Source organism: Hydra vulgaris, chromosome 11 (genome assembly GCF_038396675.1).
Source record: "Hydra vulgaris chromosome 11, alternate assembly HydraT2T_AEP".
Taxonomy (NCBI): Eukaryota; Metazoa; Cnidaria; class Hydrozoa; order Anthoathecata; family Hydridae; genus Hydra; species Hydra vulgaris.
Genome location: NC_088930.1, coordinates 16329756 through 16357464, shown reverse-complemented (window position 1 = coordinate 16357464; position 27709 = coordinate 16329756). Strand labels below are relative to the sequence as shown.

Here is a 27709-nt window from a genome sequence, read left to right as displayed (position 1 = left end):
TTCACACAATATTTGATAATGCAAAACATTTTAGTAATTATATTGAAATCATCGAAGCATAATTAATCATAAAATCAAACTTGAGTAAAAATCATGCATGAATACATCTTAGTTGTTCACCGCTAACTTTTTTAGTTAATTTTTAGTTAAAAGTTTTTTAGTTAGTTTTTTTTACTCAAGTTATCTTTAAAAATCTTTTTATAAGAAGTACTCTATACTACTAATCTCCAATCCATTTTAATTTTATAAAAACTAAATAGTTCATCGTTTATCCCGTATAAACAACCTTATAAGCATTTACGTCTATCCCTTATAAACAACTTTAAAGTTTTAATGAATTTTGTTGTTATTAGCAAAGCCATTTATTTGTAAATTTTGGTATTAAATCTGTTAGTAGCATTCCTTTTTGGGGTTTCCAAGGCTAGATCTGTTAAATTTTCTAGATTTGACAAAAAATTAGTAGTCTGAATGATACTGTATAATAGAATTGCCATTTTTCTCTTTTTTCCGTAGAAGAGCGCAACGCTATTCTAATCAAAATTTTCATTGTGTAATCTTACTTAAAAATGAGGAGAATGGCAACCCTACTATATAACGAAGTCATTTTTTTTCAAGGTTATATGGATACGATATCATTTATTTGTTTTATTCAGTCTAAATAGTTGTATTAGACCTTGTTTCTAGATGAACATTAGTAGCAAGGGATGTGCGTACCATGGAGATAAGAATATTCAAATGAAAATGGTAAATTTGTCCTTCTAGCATTCTAAATATAAAAATATCTTGTATACGTTTGCAATGTGTTAATTTAACTAATGCGTAATTTACGACAGTAGCTAAGAAGTTCAGTTAATGTGCTAATTAATTCGAAGTATTACGTGCACTAAAAATTATATTCGTAATATTTAATATATAATGAAGTAAAATTCTTAATGATTATAACAAGCGACAAATGTTTAATCTCACAAAAAGTAAAAAAATATAGTTTACACGTTGTTCTTATTCCAGAAGTTTTTTTCAGCTTATTTAAATTGTTAAAATCATCTCGAAATTTTTATTAACAAGTTTATAGTACCAATATTCGCTAAAACACGCATTTGACGATGTAGTTTCTCTTTAAGTTCAGGAAAAAAGCCGTAATTCAAAATAGATCGTTTCAAAATGGCAGATATCCAAGATGGAAGTTTAATCACGGCGCACTTTCGGCCGAATATAACTTTCATGTTTATTTAATAATAATGTTTAACTGGTTGTAGTGGAAATTATTAAAAATAATGCATTTATGATTATTTTCCTTTTTTAAAAAGAGTCAAGTCTAAATTTAAATGCTTATATTTAGTTTTTTTAATTTGTTTTCTAATTAGCGGCATTTTTGAATCGTAAAGTATATCATAAATATAACAAGTTATTAATAACATTAAAGCGAAAAATTTACTTATGTTTATCTTGAGTATAAATAATATACCTATATCTTTAATACAATATAATAGTTCGTAAATAACTCAATTTTAAAATGTATTTTTTGCTTCTTAACTACAGCAAATCTCTATTTGAATATTGAACAATCAGACATAAATAAATAAGAAAAAAGTTTGACGAATCTTAAACGGATCGCAGCTAGCTGATAAGATATAATTTTCCAAATATCGAGATTTTTGTGTGCAAATTTATAGCTTATTAACTATTGCCTGTATGCAGTCAGACCTTGTTTTACTGTACATTGATAAAGTTAAGAAATTTATTGTTACAGTTATACAGTTAAACCAGCTTTTAAAATTTACAGGCTATAGCTTTATAAAATGCAATATAGTGAAGTTTTTGCTTAATAATTTATATGCAAGTCTATAAGTCCATTTGCTGTTTCAAATTTCAATGCAAAAGTTTACTTTTGTTTGTCTATTAATTTAGAATGAGAGCATTCAAATAAAGAATTTTTTACTCTATTTGTTTTTATACTCAATATTTATTATTTAAAATCTTTTTAACTAAGTATAAAATACTGCTTATAGCAAACATACAATATGTATAAATATTATTGCTATTCCCATTTAATGTGCATGCTTATATTTATAAAGTATATGTATTGTCTGCATTCATATAATAAAAAAATAAGTATATGCAGTTTATATGTGGGCCTGTATTTTTTATATATGTATACATTCACGCTAGCATGCATCCTTTCATACATACATACATGCATACATACATACATACATACATACATACATACATACATACATACATACATACATACATACATACATACCTTATGTTTGTGCGTGTGTGTGTATGTATACATTCATATACACACACAGACACATATATATTTATATATATTCATTTTTGTTTATGTTACTAGCTACTACTAATTACTACATTTTCAATGAACACTGTCAATGGAGTGTCAAATGATGGTTTGGGGCTGGTAAGCTATTTTGTTTTCTTTGCCTTTTTTCTTACAATATAATAACCTGTTAACGGTTGTTAACTGACCAAGCATGATAATTAAAAATGTTCTAGCTGGTCTGCTTGATGAATTCCACAATGTTTTGTATATTGATTTTTTGCAGCCCCTATATGTGTTTTCTATAATAAATTGACACCAGATAGAAAAAATTTACTGGTAAGAATTATTTTTATACTTCTGAGCATTTAATGGTCCCTAGTATTTAAAAAAAAATTAAATTAAACTATGTTTTACTGGACACTAAATAATTATTTTTATTGAAATCAGCTAGAAAAGAGATTTAATTTTATCATATTTTGTCAAAAAAATTAAAATAGTTTGTAATAAAATAGATATTTTTAAAATTTTAGAGTTTTTTTTAAAATAACTAATAAAAATTTTATTATTTTATTTGTGTAAAAATGTAAAAAATTGACATTAATTAAATCGAGTGTTAATCTATTATATAGAAAACATATAGAGGTTGGTCAATACCAACTAATTTTTTCTTTTGAAACCACAATAGCTAACTTAATATGGATCTATACTGCTAGTTATAATACATATTTATCAATTTACTATATTTCATATTCACTGGTTTTTATACCTTCAAAATTTGAAGAATTTCAGTTTGGCACAAAATTGCCATACTGAATCATATGGCTTTATGTATTTGTAATGTCATAAAATTCAGTAAATTCACAAGTATAAGCCATATACATTTTGAATAATTCACTTGTATATGCCATATACATTTTGTATAATTCACAAGTATGTGCCATATATAATTTGTATAATTCAAAAGTATGTTCCATACATATTTTGCATGGCACATACTTTGTTTGGCATTAATTGCCATAAAAAAATGCAAAATTTTGATTTGCTTTGCAAAGATTTGAACAGTTCATTGGTATGAGATAACTAAAAATTATTGGTACAATTATAATTCATGTAATTAAGCTGTTCCAGCGTTTAACAAAAAAGTTTAAATGAAAGAAAAAACTAATCTAAAGTCCTATGAAAACTTTAGCAACTTATTATAACAAACTTATTATAACAAACACTCAAAAGTTTATTTGTTTACTACTTTATGTGTTGGTATTTTTTATCTTTGTATTGCCTATCTATAAAAATGTTTATTGTTAAAGTTCTGCTTTGAAATAATACTGATTGTTTACAACTTTTGAAACAAATTGTTATCTTATTCATTAACTTGTTATATTATTCAACAGGTTGTTAATGTTAATCATTACAATGCGTTTTTATAGGCTGAGTAGAGTGTTTAAAAACTTTTTAATTAAATTTAAAATGTTTATAGCTATGACTATTAAATGTGCATGCTTATATTGTTAAAGTATATGTAATGTATAAATAAATTAATGGCCTTGCTATATGACTGCTTTTTTTTTTTTCAAGTGACTTAAAGTTTTTTTTGTTTGATTTCAAAAAATCTAATAATTGCAACAACTAAATCATATTTAATGTATATATATTTTAATTTTTATAAATGCTAGGCCTTGGCAGGAATGACATGCAATCGACCGCGCCTGCCTACACACCTGTGTTAGTCAGTTCACATGGGTGAAACAAAACTCATGCAAATATACAATTATTAATTTTTTAAACAGCAAAATTTAATGTTTTTTAGATTTGTAATTTGCTTACATAAACAAAAATGCTAAAAAACATCTAGCACATTTTAAATAAAATATCGTTTTAATAAACATTGCATAATATGCTATAAAAAAGAAATAAAAAAAACTTACGCTAAAAAAGCGATTTTAATATATATTAAAATAGAGTTTAAAAATTTTTTAACAATTTTTCTATAATACGTTACAATGCTTAAATAAATATTAGATAAACAACCATTGCTGACAAATGTTTTTTTTTTAATTATCTATTTATGATATGATACAAAACATTACAATGTAAAACTTAAAAAGCTATTATTAAATTAAAGTCAATTTTATTTTATCCATAAGCTTTTTTTATCTAAATATCAAAAAGCCTACAAAAATATTCATTGCCTGCGTGACCCGCTAAATCCATTTTAGATAAATGCTTCACCGCTCGTACAATCAATTACAGCAGCCAAGGCCTATAAATATGTATATATATGTATATATATATATATATATATATATATATATATATATATATATATATATATATATATATATATATATATATATATATATATATATATATAATGTATATATATTTATATGTGTGTGTATATATATATATATAAATATATCAGGGGTGTACCATCCGGTTTTTTCCTGGTTGCCCTGCGGGCAACTGAAATAGTGTATATTTCTTACTTGAGTCATCCACTGTGTCATCATTACATGATCCATTGTTAAGATTGACAAGAATCGATTGATTAAAAGAACAAAAAATGAACATCTACATTTGCATCATTAAATGCATTCTAATAATTTTTTTATGTGCATCCTAAGAATGTTTGCTATTATGTTAATTTTGTTTGACAAATTTAAAATAATTTTTTTTTTTTACTAATAAAATATAAAAGAGATTCAGTGTTATTAATGATTCAACTACAAATTCATGTGATTTAAAATGTGATTATAACGTTTAAAATATGACACATTAGCATTTTGAATAAAAAGAAAATTTTATTTTAAATTGAAAAGAAAATTGCTTTAAAATGCAAGAACAATGTTTAAAAAAATATTACAGTCGGAAACAGTACTGAGTTTTGTTGGAGTTAAAATTTACAAGCCACTATGAGCCCCAATCTATTATAGAAGTGAGATCAGATTCAAGATTGGTTGGCTGTTCTAAGCAATTGAAAAAGAAGACTTTTTATCAAGACATGAGTATAAAGTTGAGCAAAGTCATCAGCAAAAGAGATACTTTATATGTAAGGTTGTCAGGAAGATTTTTAATGTAGATAAGAAATAAAACAAGACCAAGGATAGAACCTTGAGGTTCCCCAGAGGTTACTCAAAATAACAAAGAGTGTTTGTCTTCAAGGATGACTATATATATATATATATATATATATATATATATATATATATATATATATATATATATATATATATATATATATCAGTAAACATCGTGGCGTTCAAAAACAATTATAAAACTATAACTATATTCCAGCGTGGTTTGGTTTTTTAATCTTTGGGCTTGTGGTTGTCAATCAAGAACTTGTTTTCGTGACTGCACTTAGATATAATTTCTGTTTTTTTTATTTAATAATTTTTGCGTGCCTTTGTATGATATTATTTTTTCATGAAGGCAAAGCAAGTATTTTTTTGTTACGTTGCTGTAGACGGGGACTTATTTAATTATTGACCAAGTTAATTTTAGTTTTATTTTTAAGTTTTCTTTTATCTGCCATATATACTTTGAAAGGGTGGTTGAATTTTTCATCTTTTTATTTGTGAATGACTGTTTGTGGTTAGCCCATCTTTTCTTCCATTCACTTTCTGCTAGGCCAATATATACTTTTTCTGGGGTGTTAGGGGAGATACTATATATTTATAAATAACATTAGAGGATCTATATTATAGGGCAGTTTTCTTTCTTTATGCAATTGCAGGGTGGGTATTCTTTTGGTCTTTTTGAACTAATTTTTCTTGTTGTGGCATTTTATTATACTTTCGATATTTTTGGTGCAGCTGTAACTCAATTTGATGGTGTTTCGATTGAATAGTTTACTTAGTGGGTGGGATGTTGGAAAGTGTTTGTCGATTACGTTTAGGAAGATATGTCCGACATTAGTAGAAACGCTTTTACTGTACGGGGGTTTAAACCATATTATATTTCTTTTTCTTGTCTTTTTTTTTGGGGGAGGGGGTTATACTTTAAATTAAAACTAGTGAAGTCATTTCTTCTTAATTCATCTTCGTATTCTGGTACAGATAAATTAAATATTTTTTCATTTGAGGAGTTTTGTGATAATCTGTTGTTGATAGAGATGGGGATTTGCTTTATTATTTGCGGAGGGTGGTTGGAATCAGAGTGGATGTAATGTAGTTATTCATTTGGTTTTTTTGAAAGGTTGACACGAGCTTTTTTCTAAGTTAAAGGATACATCTAAGATGTTGACAGCGGGTAGGATTGTTTGGATTTCTATTTTGAAACCAATCATTTTTATAACTCTAATTATGTTTTTTCGTATTCTATATATTTGATCTAGTTTTTTTACGAAGTACCATCAGACCATCGTCAAGATATAGTCCAACGTCTTCTTTATTTATTATTTTAGATAGTGAGTCTAATATATATAAGCTCACCAGTTCACAAACTTCTGCACCATCAAAACAACCCATTGTCACATCAATAAATGATGTGACATCAAAAAAAAAATGCTTGCTTTGCCTTCATGAAAAACTTTGCATAATATCATACAAAGGTACGCAAAAATTATTAAATAAAAAAAAACAGAAATTATATCTTAGTGTTGTCACGAAAACAAGTTTTTACTTGACAACCTAAGCCTAAAGAAAACCAAACCACGCTCGCAAATAGTTATAGTTTTATAATTGTTTTTGAATGCCACAATGTTTATTGAGTATATTTTTTAACGAATAAAACAATGTATTTTTTACCTGGGGATTGCTAAATGCATGAAACTATTAGTAGTAAAAAGTCATCATCTTGTCAAAAAATCAATTATATAGCTCTGATATCATTCATCGAGCACTCTTACTGAATATATGCTCACAGCAAAATTAAACTCACTTATATATATATATATATATATATATATATATATATATGTATATATATATATATATATATATATATATATATATATATATATATATATATATATATATATATATATATATATATATATATATATATATATATATATATATATATATATATATATATATGAAGTTTATTTTCCTTCTTTTCTATTAACTTACGTCATACTGTTTAAATTATAACGCCAGTTTTCGTTTTTTATAAAGAATGAATGAAAGTTTTGAAGTCATAACTGCTGTTAATTAGCAAACATTTTTACAAAATTAAATTATAAAAATTTCTTATGTTAAAAGTTTATTTATTAAACACTTTTAATTAAATAATAAACTTTTTTTATTTAATTTTGTTAAAACGCTTGTTGAAAACACCTTCTTTAAATAATATAATAAAATTTTAATAGACAAATAAAGTTTTATTATAAGCTCTATAATACATAAAACATACTAGTAAACATTCGATTGTTATATTATTAAAAATAATTTAAATATAATGATACATTTTTATTTTAATAAAATAACTTCAAAAAAACTTTGTTTGAAAGCTGTTTTATCTTTCAATTATTGTTCATTAATAGTTTAATTACAAAAAAACTTTTTTTTCTCTCTTTAAAAAAGAGTGAGAGCGCAATAAAACTACCAAGATGTTTAAAATGCTAGTTTAAATGTTTTTAAAATTTTTTTTTAAAAAAAGTCTTTAAAGTCGTATTTTTCATTCAATCAAAGGTTAATTACATAAAACGTACGCAAATAAAAATACCAAAACATTTTAAACGCAACTATATAAATGTGCCAATAGTTTTTTCACAATTCTCATTTGTTTAAAGATTAATTACATAAAAGGTGGCGCAAATAAAAATACCAATGATTTTAAATGCTACTTTATAAATGCAACAATAGTTTTCTTATAATAAATGTCGTAAAATAAACAATAGTTTTTTTATAATAAGTATCGTAACCGCTGAAATCAAAAAATGATAAATAATCTTTTTTATAACGTTATATTCATCAAATATGAAAATATAATTTTATTCATAGTGAAAACACACACTTTAAAAAACTCATTTGAGACATATTTAGAACATAAATAAAACCTTTTTTTTTTAATGATAACGGACGACTCAAAATAATGGCGGGCGACCAAGATTAACTAAATTATTACTCTCAGTTGCCCGCTGGACGACCGACCAAAATCCTAGTGTACACCACTGATATATATATATATATATATATATATATATATATATATATATATATATATATATATATATATATATATATATATATATATATATATATATATATGTATATATATATATGTATATATATATATATATATATATATATATCTATATATATATATCACTATCTGTATTATTTCTTCAAAAATATTTGTGCTTTACAAGTTTGGGTGAAGTTAGGGTTTTGGGTGTTTGTAGTGTCCTTTTTTACTGCAGTATGGAGTAAAAAAGGACACTACAAACTAAATCTGCGTTTATTCTGAGCATCTGTTTATTTTTCTTTGTTTTTATTACTTATCCTTCTTTATATAAAAAGTTTTTTCGATAGAGACTTCATATTTCTCTGTGGACTTTCATTGCTCAGTCTAGTTCAAGCGCCGCTGATTACCTTCATCAAATATAACAAAAATATATTTATATTATCAAAATTAAAATTGTAATTTTCCTATAGGATAAGAATAGTTTCTATATATAATGAATATCATAATTAAAAGACTTTAGTAGGTTGCTTTTAGTATCTAAATTTTTTTACAATTAAAATACACAAAACATGAATATTATCAAAAAATCCCCATAGTTGCTTCTAAAGTTTAAATCATAAATATCAATAAATGCCTACTTAGATGCGCACAATTTTCAATATGACATCAATGATGTTGTCATACTGAATTAGGAATTATCAGGAACTTAAGTATGTATATTGATTGAGGAGTTTCAAAATATATTACCACTATCAGTCCTAAGTATTGCATGTCAGTCTTGTTTTTAGTTTTTGCTTTCTAACAGGAATTCTTATTGTTTTCAATGAGTTTTTGCTTTTTTTTATGGGTATTGCAAAATCAACATTGCAAGTTGATTTTGCAATGTTTTTATAAAAAATTAATATAACCGTTTGCACTTTAGAAACAAAATGAAAATATATCAATAATTTTAAACAATGCATTAATTAAAAAAAAAATTTGAATTTTAAATGAGCATAAACAATCAGGGTTGGGAAAAACCCAGGTTTTTTTAAAAAACCCGGCCCTGTGGGTTTTTTTGGGTTTTTTTAATTTCATATCTGTTTAATTTTTTTGTTTGTTTTTTGTTTAATGATATTGAAAATTAATATAATTTTCTACTTAATTTTATTTAAAATATGTTTTATATAATGTTATTTAATAATTTATAAAAAGAAATTTTCAAATTATTTTGAAAAAGATTTTTAAGCATAATTTAAAACTCTAATAAATAGAATTAATTTCACGTTAAATCAATATGTATTGGTTTATTTTAAACTTGTTTTCCTGCGCATTGGCTTAGTTCATAAAGGTTTGTATTTCGGAGTTAATGAGTTGAGGAGGGTTGTGACCACAATAAGGTAGCCTTATCAACTGTATTGGCCTTCTCAGAATTAGGAGCTGAATAGCATAAAAGATAAAAAAAATCAAAATCTATAAAAATTTTTGAATAAAAATTGTGATAATAGGATGAATAAAAAAAAAAGCAATTGCTCACAAGCATTTGCTACGAGTAAAAGTAAAAGCTAAAAAGCAAATCCTCATTAAAAAAGCAATTGCTAAAAAATGCGCGAATAAAGTTTTGCTTTTACTCATAGGCAATTTTACAATTTTGTGATGATAAAAAAATACTGAGAGAACTTGTTGACGTCATGTTGGAAGCTCATCCCGGAAATATTTGGAAAAATGGACCCCATAAGAAAAATGTCAGTACTTGTTTGTTTCTCAATTAAAGTAAGCATTTACTCCTAAGCTTCCACTTAGGAGTAAATGTTTTATGCCACTACCAATAGGTTGTTTTTATTTTTTCATTTAAAAATGGCTGCTTTTAGTGTAAATCAAAAAATAATAATAAATAAAATGAAAATAATGATAACAAATGCGAAGATGAAATATATACTCCAGTGCATATATATATATATATATATATATATATATATATATATATATATATATATATATATATATATATATATATATATATATATGTTTAGTCAAAAAATAGTAAAATAAAGTATTAAAATAATAAAATGAATGTTCAATTATCAAAATATAATAAAACATAAAGCAACTGTTATAGTTACTTATAAAATATGAAGCAACTGCTTGCCGTTTTATGAGTTAAAGCTTTTTTATTCACACCTTTTTTATATGAGCAATTGCTCAGAGTAAAAGCTTTTGTGCGCAAAAAAAGCAATTGCTAAAAATTTGTATCCACATAATTGCAGCAATTACTCCAAAAACTCGGAGTAAAAGCAATTGCTCAATTTTATTCACCTGGCCTAATATATTTCCAAATAATGTTTCAAATATTAGTAAATCTACTCTGATAGTTGTTATTGTTGGTTATAGTAGTTAATAATAATGGTTGATAATTAATTTAGTTAACAATAATAGTTAATAATTAATTTTGTTAATAATATAATAGTTACAATGCACAGTGGGTCAAAAGTGACATTTTCTAGCCAAAACATCTAAAACCAAAATTTTTTTATTTTTTTTAATTAGAAACAGTTTATTATATTGAAAAACATAATTTGTGGAAAAAATAACATTTGTTTTTTAAAAACTTTAAATTTTATTACATAATTACGCAAATTATTAAAAAACTCTTTTATTTTCCATTTATAAAAAATTCCATTTTTACCCAACAAAATTAACAACAAGGATATTATTTAAATTTATGTTTTACGCATATTCTATCGTTGGCTCTTGCAATAGTTCAAGTACACCAGATGGTAGACTTTTTTTTTGTTATGTATTTTCTTTCTTAATGTGCAAATTAAAGGATCAGATGCACATAAAAGGCAATGAAAAAGGTCTATATTGTTTTTTTTCCGATCGCATTTTCTTGTAAAATTTTCACGAAAAATCTTAAAAACCTTATTGGTAGCCTCTTGAGCCTCTTCAGAAAACATACCTAATGGAAGAGTAAATAGTTCGATGACTTCATAGCCATGAAACAAAATCTTATGAAGTGTTTGGGTCATAGGATACCAAGGGTACATGAATACATAGAGCGAAACAGTTTCCCAACAGAATATTTTAAATTTGGATGAGTTAATTTCATAACCACTTGATATTGTGGCCAGAATAATATGAAGCCTTTTCATAAGATCTACATCGATGTTCATTATACTAGCTGAGACATCGTATTGCTGAAAAAGTTGCCTAGCTGTGTTGCCATCGTTTGATGTACCTGCCCCACCTATTCTCGGTTGGTCTCTGACAAGACCTATCCTTGTTCGAAATTCAGCACAGACTTCAAGCTTTCTCAGTTTAACAATATTTTTTTCGTCTTGATTTCTAGCCTGCCACTTCATAACTGGCATCTTATAAGAGATATGGAGCATACATTCTAAAAACCTTATCCAAGCATGCAAAGTTGAAACGCCATGTTTTATATTGCCTTCTAAAGTTTTTTTTTGAACATCTAAAGATAAATTGTTCATTTCGATTGGAGATGCACCACGCACTGAACAGCATTGGTATGAGTTGGTTGCTGTGGAAATAATAGTTTGAATTTTTCCATCTATTATTGTTAAATTTACAATATGTTGTATTTCAACTTCCTTTGTTGTACCGTCCTCCAATAAAACAGGTACAACAGATAATGTTATCTCTTTAATAGAAGCCATAATTGACTCATATTCTGCAAGAATTACTTCATTTGATTCTTTTCTATATTTAAATCTCAGAGGTCTGCATTAGTTGACGATGGTTTCGGATTTCTCCAAACAACCTGTTTTTTGTCATCTTTGAAACAATATAGTTCTAGAGGAACCAAGCAAGTTATGAAAAGTGATTCATCTGTATGAAGTTCACTAGAAACATCTGACAGTTGTTTATAAACAGATTGTCCTGTTGCACCATCAAAACCAGCTTTGTATATATAAATAGTTTATAAATAGTTTAGTACAATCTTTAAGCTCAGGTGAATTTAACACAACACTATAAGCTGAACATATTCTTGATGCAGTATGAAAAAGAAGAGCTTGTAATGGAACCTCTGCAGAGTAGTCACTGACCTGAATGTTTTCAGGGTAGCATTTATTTTTAGCCTCTTTTACAATATGATAGGATGGGTATAGAGAGCTGAATGGAACAGCATTGTTTCTTAAATGCTGATAAGTTTCTTTGGATAAATTAGCATCTAAGACTAGCGCTAGTGATTGTTCTGAAGTAAGTGATTCTGTCGATAATTCTTTGTTGTATATTTTTTTAACCACTTTTGTTTCTATAAACCTTTTATCCCTTTTCAAACTTTTACTTGCTGCATATAAAAGTTCGTTTAAATTATATTTACTCAAAAGCTCTTTAATTATGCGATCTTTAGTTCTCACAGACGCATCTTCAAACAAAATCGAAGGGCGTCCACCTTAAAGTATAATATTATTTTATCAATTATTAAATCGTCGTAATAATAATACAAATAAATTATACAGATTATAATAAATTTACACATAGTTAAATTAAACATACCACAGGTTTTTGTTTCGATTTTTTTTTTTTTACAGTCAAATATAGTTTGCACTTGTTCTATTCGATTTTTTCCACTTGTTTTTAGCTTGGTAAATGAATTTCGAAATAATTGACAAGTTATCATTAGATTCTTTAAAATTGCTTTGGGAAACAAAACTCAAAATCTTTGCATGTAAATCATCATTTTGTAGTAAATTATTTTCCATTATATAATTCATAAGACATCTCCTATCCATTTTTAAGAGATTGTCTGTTCAATAAAATACTTTTAATTTGAAAGAAAGTAATTTAAAATATTTTTAATAAAGTAATTTTTTTACGAGCAGTAACTATGAAACTCAGTTCCTTTCCTTTATTTCTCTTTGGTTGTTATCGTGTTTTTTATCGATTACATATAATTTTATTGTTTCGGAAATTATAAAATAAATAATAAATATTATGTCCCAAACTTGTACTACGTAGAAGTATATAATTCATATTTTATCACAGTCTCTGAGTTTTTATTACTTTAAAACGGTAGCATAAAAAATTAGGAATAATGGTTTCAATGTGATCTAAATGTTCATTGAGCAAATACGAGGAAGTTACTGGAAAGCAATTAAAAAAAAACACAAAAATATTTAATTTTAAACTTATGTCTTTAATAAAAATTATTATATAGTCAAACTGCAGTTTTTAAATTTCAAATCTTTTTAAATTTTTTGTTATCAATCAAAAACGCATTAACAAGAAACGTGGTCGTAGTTAATTGAATTTAAAAGTGTATTCGTTTAGGCAGCCAATTTTTATACCACAAGATCAATGTCATATTGGTATTCAATTATATATCATTTTAAGCGGTTGATCCGATGGTTTTAAATGATATTTTTGAAAAAAATAAAAACTTATAACTCAAAATTATTGATGTTTGCATTGTTGAAAATATTTATATAAAATGCAAAAAATATATTTTTTTAATCTGATTTAAATATTAACATAATACTATATAAGTCATTTATAAGTTAAAAAATAAACTTAAACTTCTTTAAAATAAGAAATCAAAGTTTTCAAAAGATGTAAAAAAATAAAATTTTCACACTTTTTTGTTGTTATTGATAAAAAGTATTTAAGGAAATATTTAAACAACAAATATGGCGTTTTATTGAAAAATTATTTTTTAATAAAATATAATTTCTGGCTTATTAACATATTGAGCAAAATTTGTCTTTTTCAAAATTTCAAAATTTAAAAACTTTTTTGTATGGTTTTGCCGGCTTCTGACCCACTGTGCAATGTTAGTGTTGGTTATAATAAATCATAAAATTATAAAATGTCTTTAAAAAAACCCAATGAGAATCAGATTGCCTGGGTTTTATCGGGTTTTTTTAAGCGGGTTTTATTAGGTTTTATTACGTGGGTTTTTTTGGGCGGGTTTTTTTGGGCGGGTTTTTTAATGCCAACCCTGTAAACAATAACTTTAAAATAAAATTTCATGAAAAGTCTAAACTTAAAGCACAATTTTTTTCCTTCAACTTAAAAAAATAAATACTTCAAGAAAAAAGGTAATTTAAAAATTTGTTGATACTATATATGTCAGTGCTTGTGCATTGTATAATTAAATACATATAAAAGTAGTATATGTCAAATACAGAAAATAATTTATTTGTTTTTCAATGTTAAAAAAGTATATATATTTTAATTGTTATTTTATTTATTAGGTAAATAATTCACCTGAAAGTTTTTCAGGACACACAAGTTCACAAGAATTTGAACCTTCATCACCATCAAAAGATGATGATATGTATGTATATTATTACTATTCTACCAGCGGATTTGATCTTTAATTGTAAAAGCACAAATTTTATATTGTTAATTTTATTGCTTTAAATTTTATACTTTATTAGAAGTAATGAAGTTTGTGCTCTGTGTAACTGTGGATATGAAATGACTTTAATACTTGGACAGTTAACTCGTTATAGAGTATCACAAAGCACTCTTAAAAAAAGTGATAAAAATAAATATGATACTCCGAAAGAGGAGACGGAAATATATTCTTCAGATTCTTTGAACAATAGAAAAGATATCAAGGAGAAAGTATTTCATAAACGTAGGCGCAGGAAACAAAGCATTGATACTGATTTAAATTTACCTCCTGATATGACAGCTTTTGGTACAGCCACAATGCAAGAGTTTGCAGATGTCTTGGATAATGATGGTTTTGTGTGGGCTCATCATTGTTGTGCTGCATGGTCTGCAGGCGTTTGCCAAACCGATTCATATGACTTGGAAAATGTAGATAAAGCAATTGCTAAAGCACTATTGAAGGTAGCTTTCGTGTTTATATTTACTATGTATTATTTTTTATTAAATGTTTTTAAAAAACCTAATAGATTTTATCTTTTATTTTGTTTTGTGTTATTAAATAGTCACTATATTTTTGATTTTGCTATTAGCATTTTAGTCTTGTTTAATCAACTTAGTATTTTAGTCTTGTTTAATCAGGGCTTTTGTGTAATTTACTAATCACTTTTTTTTTGCTTGGAAAGAAATGTAGTCATTGTTTACGATATGGTGCAAGTGTAGAATGTCAAGTGCAAAGATGTAGCAAACTTTTTCACTATCCTTGTTGTGCTAGTGCTGGAGCATTTCAGAACATAACAAGCATGATTCTTCTGTGTCCAGAGCATTTAGATAGATCAGAAAAATTAGGTAATTTTTTTGTTATGCTGAGAAATAATAGTTTTATAAATATTTGTGTAAGTGATTTAGTATTGATTTAAAAGAAAACACTGTGATGCTATGCAACAGTGATATTAAAAGTTTATTTTTATTCTGAAACTTTGACACAAAAATAAAATATTTCAGTCGATGCTGAAGCCTTTTGTGATACTTGTCAAAAATCTGATAACATGCAATCTCAGTTGTTTTGCACAAGCTGTGGTCGTCATTTCCACAGTTACTGTGTAGATATGAATATTCCAATAACTCCAGTTGTACGAATGGGATGGCAATGTTCATTTTGCAAAGTATGTCAAGGATGTAAACAGCCTGGCGATGAAGAAAAAATGCTGTGTTGTGATCAATGTGATAAAGGTTACCATATTTACTGTTTAAACCCCCCTATATCTGTAGTTCCAAAGTCAGTTTGGAAGTGCGTTAGTTGTCGTAAATGTAGTGACTGTGGATCATCAAAACCTGGTTCTGGCCCTTCATGCAGGTGGCATAATAATTTTTCATTATGTGATCGTTGTTATCAACAAAGAAAAAAAGGTCAAAGTTGTCCTATATGTAAACGTGCTGTACGCCTGTTTAACAATGGTGATGCTATACAATGTAAAAAGTGTTTTAAATGTGTGCATGGAGAGTGTCACAGTCCTTTGGATGATGGGGCTGAATATATTTGTCCTGATTGTATTGAGGAAGATAAAGACATAAATGCTGACAGTTATGAGGTAGCAACATATTTTATTTTTAAGAAATATTTATCAATTTTTAGAGGTATGTAGTTATTGAAGTTCCATTCTTTATGTATAAATAATTACTTAGTAATATGTTTATTTACTACATTTAGTCAAGCTTAACCCGTTGTTCTAAACAAGTAACCGACTGGGGCTCCAGCTGTTTTTTGCCTTTTTATTGAATGCAAAAACTCAAAATTTGTATATTGAAATTGCATAAACAAAAAGTTCATTCATCGCTCTTTTTTTTTAATTTTATTTTCAAAAATCAAAGTTGAGATGAAAATAAAATTATTAAATACTTTATCATAAATGTTTTTCAGATTTTTCTCTGTTATGTTAAAATCATAAAAATTTGAAAATTATACAACTTTCTGTTTTCAATCTTAATCTTGAAATCTTTATTTTTATAATCTTCAAATCTTTATTTTTATAATCTTAAAATTGAAGTAACTATGTGTGATTGCAATTATTAAACTACTACTAATGGGTAAATGTAGCATTCAAACCATCCTATTTCTTTAAAATCAGGAGTGCAAAGTCCTATTATTTTTTGGACTCTAAGGTCAAAAATAATGAACATTGGATTCAAGGCTCCAGAAAAGTTTTTTTTAATACATTTTTTGAATTTCTGATCTGGAGTTTATGGATGAGAAAATCTCTGAAACCAAGAGAATATTATTGCTAATCTTATTTTTAATGAATTACTTGCAAACGTTAATCTGTCCTGTCTAATGAATTACATGCAAACGTTAATCTGTCCTGTAATGGCTATTAAGAATTAATGAGAATAATGTAATTTAAAAAAAAATTAACTCAAGAAAGCTGTACATAATAGTCGTAAGTCAACTTAAATGTTTTTTAAGCCAGCAAGTATTATATTTTTATAAAAAGATAAGTTTAGTTCAAATTGTTTGACCAAACTCAGATTTGGTATCTAGCAGATTTCACAGGTAACACTTAGTGCTGATAGAACAGTTTTAAATGCTGTGAGATTATTTGTAAACATTCCTACATGTATTTGCTACATATATGTTTCAAATGCATACATTTTTGTAACTATTTTATTATTAATTGGGCACACCTTACAAAAGTAAAAAAATTGTATCATTTTTTAATTAAAAAAATTGTATCATTTCTATAATTGTATTTTATTTTAGGTTTTTTCAACATATGCATTTATTTCTTGAAAATGTACTTTACCAGCGACAGATACATGAAAGTTGTCTATCTTACGCTAACACACAAAAAAAACAGCAACAACATTTTTTGCTGTAAAATATCATTGCAAAATATTATTTGCTGTGAAAAACAACTCTGCAGTCTTAAATATGCAACTTTGAAGTTAACACACTCTGCAGTCTAAATATGCAATTTTGTTATCTATATAATATTGCTGAAATTAATAGTAGTAGTAGGAGTAGTGCCCTTTCGAGTGTGTTTGAAACAGAACTCTTGGCAGTCATTGCAACTGAGGTAATGGCAATAAAGAGTCGCAGCACTTTGTTTTATAAAAAAATTTGAACGAAAGTGCATGCAAATATCTAACATACGTTAACTTCAAATTATATAATGTTAAAACATACTTAAACATATATCAAGTTTTACAGTTTGACCGTTAAAATTTTTTTTTATATAGTTTTGAAATTTTGTAATTAATGTGCCAGCATAGCTGAGTGGTTAGTACGCAGTGCTTCTGAACATGAAAGCCGTGGTTCGAGTCCAACCACTGTGGACTTTTTTAAATTTTCAAAATACAAATTACTTGTGAAGTTTTATTAGATTATATACAAACATATGTAACGATATTATACACTTTAACAAATGAAAATTTTTTTAAAAAAAGCTAACAATTCTAAAAACATTTAAAAATGGGGGGAAATTTGTTACGTTTTTGTCATGATTAATATACTTATGTTATTTTAGTTTTACATTTCAAGTTTTTTTACAACTAAGTTGAGTTGGTGCAAGAAAAATGAGTATACAACATCTTTATATATAGAATATAAAATCTATAGAATTATAAGGATTTTTTTATTTATTTTGCATTTTAAATAACAAAAATTAAAAAAAAAAAAGCAAAGTGATAATTTAAACTTGCCACACAGCGACCTTTAAAACAATAAGGTTTAAAAAGTATGTTTTTGATAAGAACATAATTGAAAATTCTAATTATACATTTAAGTTAAATCATTATCATATTAAATTTAATATTTTTAAAAATAATTAAAACTTAAAATTATTTAATATTGGTATAATAAGGAAATTTAGAGTTTTACATCTAATTTACCATGCCCCCGTTAAACATTCTAAACTGAGCGTGCAACAATGACAGAATTTAGATAACCATCAAAATAGTATTATACTCCATTATTTTTTGGCCTCCTTTTAGATCAGGGATCATCCATATATTACGCAATGCTAAATTTCACTAATGAACAAAACAAAAAAGATCAAAATTTTCCCTCGCAGTGTCGTAACTTAAATAAAAAATCAAAATAGCTCATTAAGTTTAATGAAAATCACCACCTAAAAGAACTTAAGATATCCTTCTTTTTTAAAAATAAACTTAGTGTAATTTGTGAACAATCTCTAAGCATTTTATAGTCTATAGTTTTTAATGGTCTTAGATCTTCTTAGCTCTGCCATTTGTATAGTGTTGCATACAAACATCTGTGAGTGTAAACGTCTTTAGCATATGCTGAGTTTGCAGGCAGTATATGGAACAATCGTGCATAATAAATCTATAAAAATAAGAAAACTTTTGAATTTTTTTTTTACCAATTAGAAAACTTTTTTGCTATATTATTGCTTTTTTGCTATAAATATTGCTATAATTATTATAGATATATAGGGAAGAGCCATATTTGGAACAGCGCCTTAATTGGAACACTTGCATTTGTTTTTAAAAAATGAATTATGGCTATATTTTGCATTTTATTAGTAAAATGCCTTATTTTCTTCGTTTTGACACATTTTGAAAGTTATTTCTCAAAAAATGCATGTGCACCATTGATTTAAAGTTTTTTGCATCATTTTTTTTCAGTGATCTAATTTTTTGTTCACACTATATTGATTATGCTGGGTAAACTATACTGCTATAGGTTATGCAGTTTTTGTGTTTAATTCGATGGGATTTAAAATGCAAAATAACAATATAAAATTATCTTATAAGTTGCTGCAAGGATGATATTGCAGTGCTTTAACAAAATAGTCCAAAGTTTCCTTGATTGGAACTATAAAGTTTTCCTGACTTAATCAGTAATAAAATCGAAGGGTTGTAGAAATACTTCAAGCACAATTTAAAAATACTTAGTAACAACCATAAACCTTAAAAATAGTACTTTATTTAGTGATTTTTACTCAATAAATTAAGAGAATGTCATAACAGTTGAAGCTTTGTAGAATTTCAGTTTGTCAGGGTAATATTTATCCTATTATAAGTTTTGAATGAAGTTTTTAAATTTTCACTGTAAAGATAAGTCATTTTTAATAAATTTTTGTTGATTTTACTCGGTAAAAAAACAACCTGTTCTGATTAAATAATTAAAGTGTTCCAATTTAGGGAACCAGTTGCCTTGATTAGAACAAAATGGTATCTTTGCAAAAATAAATTTATTTCCAATAACAGTGCAATCAATCAAGTCAAATTACGGTTAAAAGTACAGTATGTCTGTTTGTATTAATCAAATCATAAATGATTTAATAGTTGAGCCATCTTTGGTTAATAAATATTTGTTCCTTAAGTGTTCCAATTAAGGTAACTATCCCCTACTATAATAAAAATTTTGCTATAAATGTTGCAATAAATACAGCAAGATTAAAAGATATTCAAAATTTATCAGGGGAGGTCTTTAACCCCCCCCCCCCATAAAAAAAAAAAAAAACACAAAACAAAAAACAGCACTGATGACAGCGCACTAAACCACTGAGCTATCAATGGTATGCGTTTAGGTGAAAAGCAAACTTAATTATAACTGTCTTAGAAGCTCTAAGTATGTGGAAAAGGTGTGCATGGTAATTTTTTTGCTCTTAAAGCAATTTTTTAAAATGAATTACTTTACGAAAAAATATTGAAATAAACAAATAATAGGTATAAAAATGATCGGTGTGGAATAGATAAGTATAGAAATGATAGGTTTGGAAAAGACCCGTATTTTATGGGTCCAGAAAGCTATGATATATAAGGAAAAAGTATAGAAAAGGTCAGTGTAGAATAGACTCACAAAGACCCATATTTTTACGGGTCAGATCAGCTAGCTTGAAAAATATTTTTATTGGGCTTTAAAATTTTTTTTTAAATGTCTTAGCAAGCATTGGTCAAGTTACATACTGTTTGTCATCATCTTAGAATCTAGTCAAATATAATTTTGGGATGAGAATAAAATGAAAAGCTAGATTAAGATTAACATTTCTTTTTTTTCTTTTTAAAAATAAGATAGAGACATATTAAAACTTAAAAAGATCGCTTAATTAACAACAAGAAATGGAGAGGATTTATAAGAGAAAATAAGCAAAATTACTAGAATAAAAGAGTTTGCATGATTCGAAACTGTCGAACCTTTGCAAGTGTCTAGAGATGGATGTTAATATAATAATTACTAACTTGTCCTTATTTTATCAAACTCAGCCCTAGTCAAATTCAAGCTCCAGTTGGTTACTATTCAGAAGTGAACTAGTTCATAATTTAGTAGATTACAACAGGTTGCACAGTATTACCAATTCCAGATTTACAAATTGTTTATTGTGTCTAATTGAATCAATATCAATAACAATAATTTACTTTCTCTTATTCTTCTTACAAAAAAAAAGGTTTTTTAACAACAATATACTATTTGCAGTGAAAAATGGTATATTGTGTGTATATATGGTAGAATACATTTAAAATTATTCACACAAACACACATTTGTGTGAATAAATAATAATTTTAATCAGTCGGTGTAGCAGCACTCCGTTGTGAGTCAGGCTATAAGATAGTCGATCTAGCAACACTCCGCGCATGTTTTACAGTTTAAAAATAAAAATGAAAACATTCAGAATGTTTTTAAAAACATTTTGAATGTTTTTAAAAACATTCAAGTTTTTTAATTTGTGAATTTTGTTGTTTAATTACTTCCTGCAATTAAATTAATGTGTTTTGACATAATCTAACCTTAATTTTGTCAGCTTTAAAACCACAAACAAGCGAAGAGCCATTTTTTACCACAAACACGTTGTGGTAAAAGCCGTAAGTATGTGGTCTTGGCCGTAAAGTATAGAAATATATATATATATATATATATATATATATATTTGTATATGTATGTATGTATATATATATATGTGTGTGTGTGTATATACATACATATATATATATATATATATATATATATATATATATATATATATATATATATATACTACTGTAGCATATTTAGATAGCAAATTGTTGCTAGTTTTTCCTATCTTTTTAGCATACAACATTTTCAGAACAAACAAAAAAAAAGAAGAATAATGAAAGAAAAATAGTGGCACTTCTTTGCAGTAGCAGGCTATAAGATAGTCGATGTATGTACTGAAGCCCCCGACAGCATGCTATTTTATTGTGACAACAGAAATGTTACTCAGATACATTTGTAAATATATATGTGTGTGTGTGTATATATATATATATATATATATATATATATATATATATATATATATATATATATATATATATATATATATATATATATATATATATATATATATATATATATTAGGGTAGATCATCATTGCTTTTTTTTTTGTTCAAATTAGTTTGGATAGCAAAATAATGTTGCACTAATATCTAAATATCATTAAAGTAAAATAAAAAACTAAAGTTATTTTTTCCTTCCTTTGCCGCCGTCTAATTGAAAATAAGCCATTTTTGATATTACAATATACGATATCTAAAAGTTTCTGCTCAATAAAAAATGCAATAATTTTGTTTTTCTCTGGTCAAACATTTAAGATTGCTTTAAAACTCAAAGTTTTATGCAGTAGCACGATTACGTTAGCACTAGAAGAATTTCTTATTAGCAATACAAGTTTTTTTAAATGTCGTTTTATATTTACTTTTTATTGCACTTATTTAAAGAAGTTCTATGAAAAAAAAAGAGTTTCTTGATCAATTAATCCTACATATTCCAATTGTTTTTGAAGCAAATTGTGGAATATACTTTCTAGATGAAAGGTTTGCTCTAATGTATCTGTCTTTTCTCATTTCTCCAGATACAGATGCGACTACTTTTGTAACCAGCGGAACATCTTTCTACATTTTGAAAATGGCATGGAAAATCAGTTTTTGCACATTTTGTATTGCATTTTCAATGAAATTATCACTTAACTCTTTTAACATAGGTGGTGAAGTCCTTAAGCGTTCCTCCCGATTTACAAGACTAAAGTAATCAACTGCATCAAAATTTAGAAGAGGAATTTTGAATTTTCTTAATTCTGTAGAATTTGAAACTGTGCATCGCCTCGCAAATTTAGTTCTTTTAGCTGCTAATTCGCTTATTTCTTTTTGTTCATCCATCAACATTGATATAAAAATATTTTTTAAAAATTTTCTTTAAACACATTTATCAACTATAAGTCGATCACTTTCAGAAAGGAAGCAAGAGAATTGAATTAAGATTCACAAGTGTTTGGCCCCTTGTAACATTGAGGCTCCGGTTTTATAAAGAACCACACCGGTGCATAACCTCGAAGAATGTAATCAGTAAGTATTACAAGCTTGGTAAAAGGAGGAGTGCTTGCAACATACAAACGAAAGATTAGATTTGCTGTTTTCAGCCATCAAGAATGAACCAATGGGCCTGGTTTTTTTTTTTTTACATATCACATTAATTAAAGAACCAGTGTGGTTCTTCATTTAATGTAATATGTTCCTCAGTTATTATGTCTTTACTGCAAGTTGTTAATGCACAAAGAGTTTTATCTTTTCTCCTATCAAAGAAAATTGATTTTGGGCCTACTGAACACATAGCTAACTTTGCTTTGTGTGATAATGTAGTTCTAAACAATTGTCTTTGACGCCTTAACTTGGTTTGTTCTATGATGTCATGTTTTTTTTATAAATAAGTATAAACTTAGTTTTATTCAATTTGCAAAACAAAATTCTAAAAATAGGTTTAAATTCAATAAATCATATACAAAAGTCCATTTATTTGATATATAAGTGGATATTGGTAATCTATATAATATTAATAATACAACAGTCTTTACATACTAATAGTATACTAATCTTTATACACTCATAAATATTAAAGTTTTCAACAATTTTTTTCAAATAAATAAATAACAACAATTGAAAAAAAAATTTGACACAAAAGGTTTACCATAAAACCTAGAAATGAGGTCTGCAATTTTTTGCCGACCTCAAACATTTTATCGTTGGCAGTTAGGTCGGCATTGCTGAATGCCGACCTTAATTCCGAGGGTTGATATATATATATATATATATATATAACTCTTCCTGATGATCCAGCATGGTGAAACTTAAAGTAGAAGATAAAAGTTAGATAAGTGTTTTTTACTAATTTATTATTGCTCTGTTCTTTAAGAACATTGAGCACTCTATTTGTAAAATACACTAACATAATTTACATATATATATATATATATATATATATATATATATATATATATATATATATATATATATATATATATATATATATATATATATTTGTATGTGTGTATATATAATTTCAAAATATTTATTTTTTAGAATGAATCTAATTCCTGGTATGATCAAGAGTTTCTTTCATCAGGTCAAAAAGTTGTTTCTATTGAAGAAGCTGAACTTTTTTCCTTGGCTGCATCAATGAACTTTATAGATTCTTGTTTACAATTAGACAATGACAATAAAATTTATTCAGGTGATGAGCAAAAGTTTGATGGAAAAGAGAGTGAGTCAACATTAGATTCTCCATACAGCAGTAGCCTTATAAGTGATAGTTATCAAAGCGCTCAATCTTTTCGAGGTAGAGGAAGAGGTCATGAACAAAAAATGAGAACTTTCAAGGTAAATTATATTAAATTATTACAAATGTAAGTGTTTCTCCGTGCAGCGGCCTTGTTCGTCAAGGTTCATGTTTACAAGTTAGTGTTGAGAGAGGGTTATAACCACAATTAAGTAGCCTCCTTGTCTGTAGTGGCCTTCTCAGCCTTGAAGAGTGTACAAACAAAAAAATTTAAATTAATAAAAAAAATTTATATAAGCTTATGTATATATGTGTACACATGCATACATAAGTTATATAAAATATATGTGTACACTACAAATATATAAAATATATGTGTACACATGCATACCAAAATTATTTTGGATTAAACCTGTTTTAACAAGGCAAAAAAAATTTGATTAACATATTAAAAATAGAATTTTAATAAACTTTTTCTCAATATACTTTTTTTTTAATTTTTAATTTTTGACTTTTACAATGCTGAGTTTTATTTATTTATTTTTTTCTTAATTTTTGTACTATATATAGTTAAAATCTTTTTTTTCTCTGTTCTAATTCTTTTCTTTATATTTCTTTTCTTCAAGCTTTTCATATACTTACTACTTTTCTATTATATTAAGCTTTTTATATATATATTTTCAAACTTCCTAAAACATAAATTACATTTTGTTATTTCCTTTATCCTTTGTTTTGCTGTTATAAAAATAAATATGCAAGTCTTCCTCGGGAAGCACGCACAGTCGCATACCTTGTTGTCCACGTTTATAGTACTTTTTTTTAGACACGCTGACCTAGGCAGTTTGCATTTTTTAACTTTTAAGTGTTTCAATAATTCACAGCAAAGCTAAACTTTGAAAAAAACAACCAATTCTAAAAAAAAGAAACAAAATTGTAACAAAATATAAAATTTTAATTAAATAAATCAAAAAAATTTAACAATTTAATAAAGACTTAAAGAGAAAAGTCTTAGAAAATACAATATCATCTGTGTTCTCCAAATGATGCTGGTTTGAATGAAGATGAAAGTAATTATATAACATCAACGTATTGGAAACCTTATTTTTCTTATTCATGATGCAAGAACACATTGCAATGAAGTTTTATTATTTGATTGTTTTTTAATGGTTTTTTATATTACTTAAATAACGAGGGTATATATAACCCCTTAAAATAATGTATTATATTTAAAAAATTTTATAAGGATAAGTTTATATACTATAAACAGATCTTAGCTCAATATATTTATAATAGGAAAATCAGAAAATAAATTTCTTTTTATTTGTAAAGTATATTATTTGATTAATAAATTTTGTGATGACAGAACAAATTAGATAAAAGAATGCCATGGTTTCTTTTTTAAATGTATTTACAATACTTTATGCTTGTCTGAAATTGTTTCCTTTACATTGTCCAATTTTCAACGTCAAGACGAATTACTAGATATAATGAAGATAACAATTGCTCTGTTTGAAAAAATGTATTTAAAAACTTGAAAAAATGTTTTAAATTGGCTCCTAAAAGTTTTGTTTAAAAAAATTCAGTAATATTACAATGCAAATTTTAGAGCGTTGATCAGGAAATAAGCTATCAGGTTTAAATGCACAATTTGGAGAATTGAACCCACAAAAGTGCAGACTATTTTAATGGGGTTAGTGAAAACAACCAAATATTTTATATTTTAACATTAGTATTAATGACTTTTTATTATTTTACATGAAAAACTTAAATTTTTTTTTTTACAAATAAATAGCAATTAGTTTTCTTGCTTTTCTGTGCACTAGCAAAAACATTTGAAAAACAAATTTTTAAATTGTCCTTATTTATAGCGCAAAAAATAAAGTATTTCCATAATATACTGACTGACAAAAGTTGCTAATAAATTGTATATCAAAAAATGTTTTTATTTTTGTTATATCCTTATCTGCTTTCTTTGTTGACTTGTATTAATTTCGGCAGTTGAAAATAACAAACATCCTAAAAAAAAGAAAAGAAAACAAAAACAGTAAAATAGTTAGGTATATATTTTGTTGGACAAAGTTTTTCTTTTTTTATTTTTCAAATTTTTTTAGTTTTTTTGTTTAGATATTCTATTTCGTATAGTATTTGTTTCCTTTCTTTGAGTATTCTTGTTTTATTCTCTGTAGTTTTTTATATGTTTATTTTGCTGCAAATTCTTAAAATGCTTAGTAAGTGTTGTTAATATTGAAATATGACAGTGAAATATCTTCACATTGATACTGAAAATCCTGATTTTATTTAATACATAAAAAAAAAGTTAAAAAATAAAAAATTAAGTGTGTATCACTGTTCTCCAAATTGACCACCAGGTTGAAACTCTCCCCACTCCCAATATTTATACATTATATCAATCATATGCAATAGTAAACACAATTTATGTTGCCAAAAAAATCTGAACTAAGTGCTAAGTATGTAAAATTTAAAAATTAAAACACATCATTTTTTTCTTTTAAAGTTAAAATAAAGTCAGCCATTTTGGTTGTCAAAATAACACAATAATATATATCTATTACATTAGAAAAAAAAACACATAATAAATATTAGTGAATCCAAATCCGGATTTCAGAATTTCGGAATTCCGAAATTCCGTCATATTTTGAATTTTTAAAAATCCGGAATTCAAAAACGCAAATTCCGGATTTTTCGAATTTAGAATTTCGATTATTTAATTCTAATTTTATTTTTGAAGTTATTTAGAACTGTTTTTATAAAAATTTCAAAAAAAACTTTTGTTTTGTTTTTATATTATGTATTTCTTCCGTTCTAAAAATTTTAATTTTTATTACTAAAAACGTTTTTCAACAACAAAGTTGTCATCCTCAGTAGTATAATACAACAGTTTTTAGTAATAAAAATTAAAATTTTTAAAACGGAATAAATACATAATATAAAAACAAAACAAAAGTTTTTTTTTGAAATTTTTAGAATTTCAAACTTAGAAGAACTTTTACTATAGATGGCAGCATTGTGTACTTTCATTGTTATAAATTCAAAAAATTTAAATTTTAGTAGGCTTAGGCTACTGCAAATGCATTAAAATTTTTTTTTTAAATGAAATATTAACATTAAGAAATTAAATTGTATGCAGAGCAGACAAAGTAAGTCATTATATTAATTTTATGTTTCAAAAATTTTGTAGACTTACATTGTTATTGTTTTAAATCCCAACCCAAGTATGATAGATAAATCTGAAGAAACTTTTATGGACATTTCAAAAGAAAGCTCATCAAATTCAGTGTGGAAATATTTTCTACGAGGGAAAACAAATCAGGTGGCGAAATGCATGCAATGCAAGCAAGTTTTAAAGATATTGGGTGGATGTACAACTCCCATGCACACACATCTTTGTTCTAAACACAAC

General features: G+C 26.0%; 1 protein-coding gene across 2 annotated transcripts in view; it reads left to right on the top strand.

Moving 5' to 3' along the window:
* LOC100209023 (uncharacterized) overlaps nucleotides 1-27709 on the top strand; it is a 90143-nt gene that overhangs the window by 6733 nt on the left and 55701 nt on the right. The window contains exons 1-7 of one of the 2 annotated variants that reach the window (XM_065810267.1): nucleotides 641-744; nucleotides 2360-2425; nucleotides 14614-14696; nucleotides 14800-15220; nucleotides 15442-15604; nucleotides 15761-16347; nucleotides 24093-24389. In XM_065810267.1, coding sequence (XP_065666339.1) covers nucleotides 685-744; nucleotides 2360-2425; nucleotides 14614-14696; nucleotides 14800-15220; nucleotides 15442-15604; nucleotides 15761-16347; nucleotides 24093-24389 — 1677 coding nt within the window. In that variant the 5' untranslated portion in view covers nucleotides 641-684. Of the gene's footprint in view, nucleotides 1-640; nucleotides 745-2359; nucleotides 2426-14613; nucleotides 14697-14799; nucleotides 15221-15441; nucleotides 15605-15760; nucleotides 16348-24092; nucleotides 24390-27709 lie in introns of those variants that run through there. The other variant, XM_065810268.1, reaches the window with a different exon arrangement.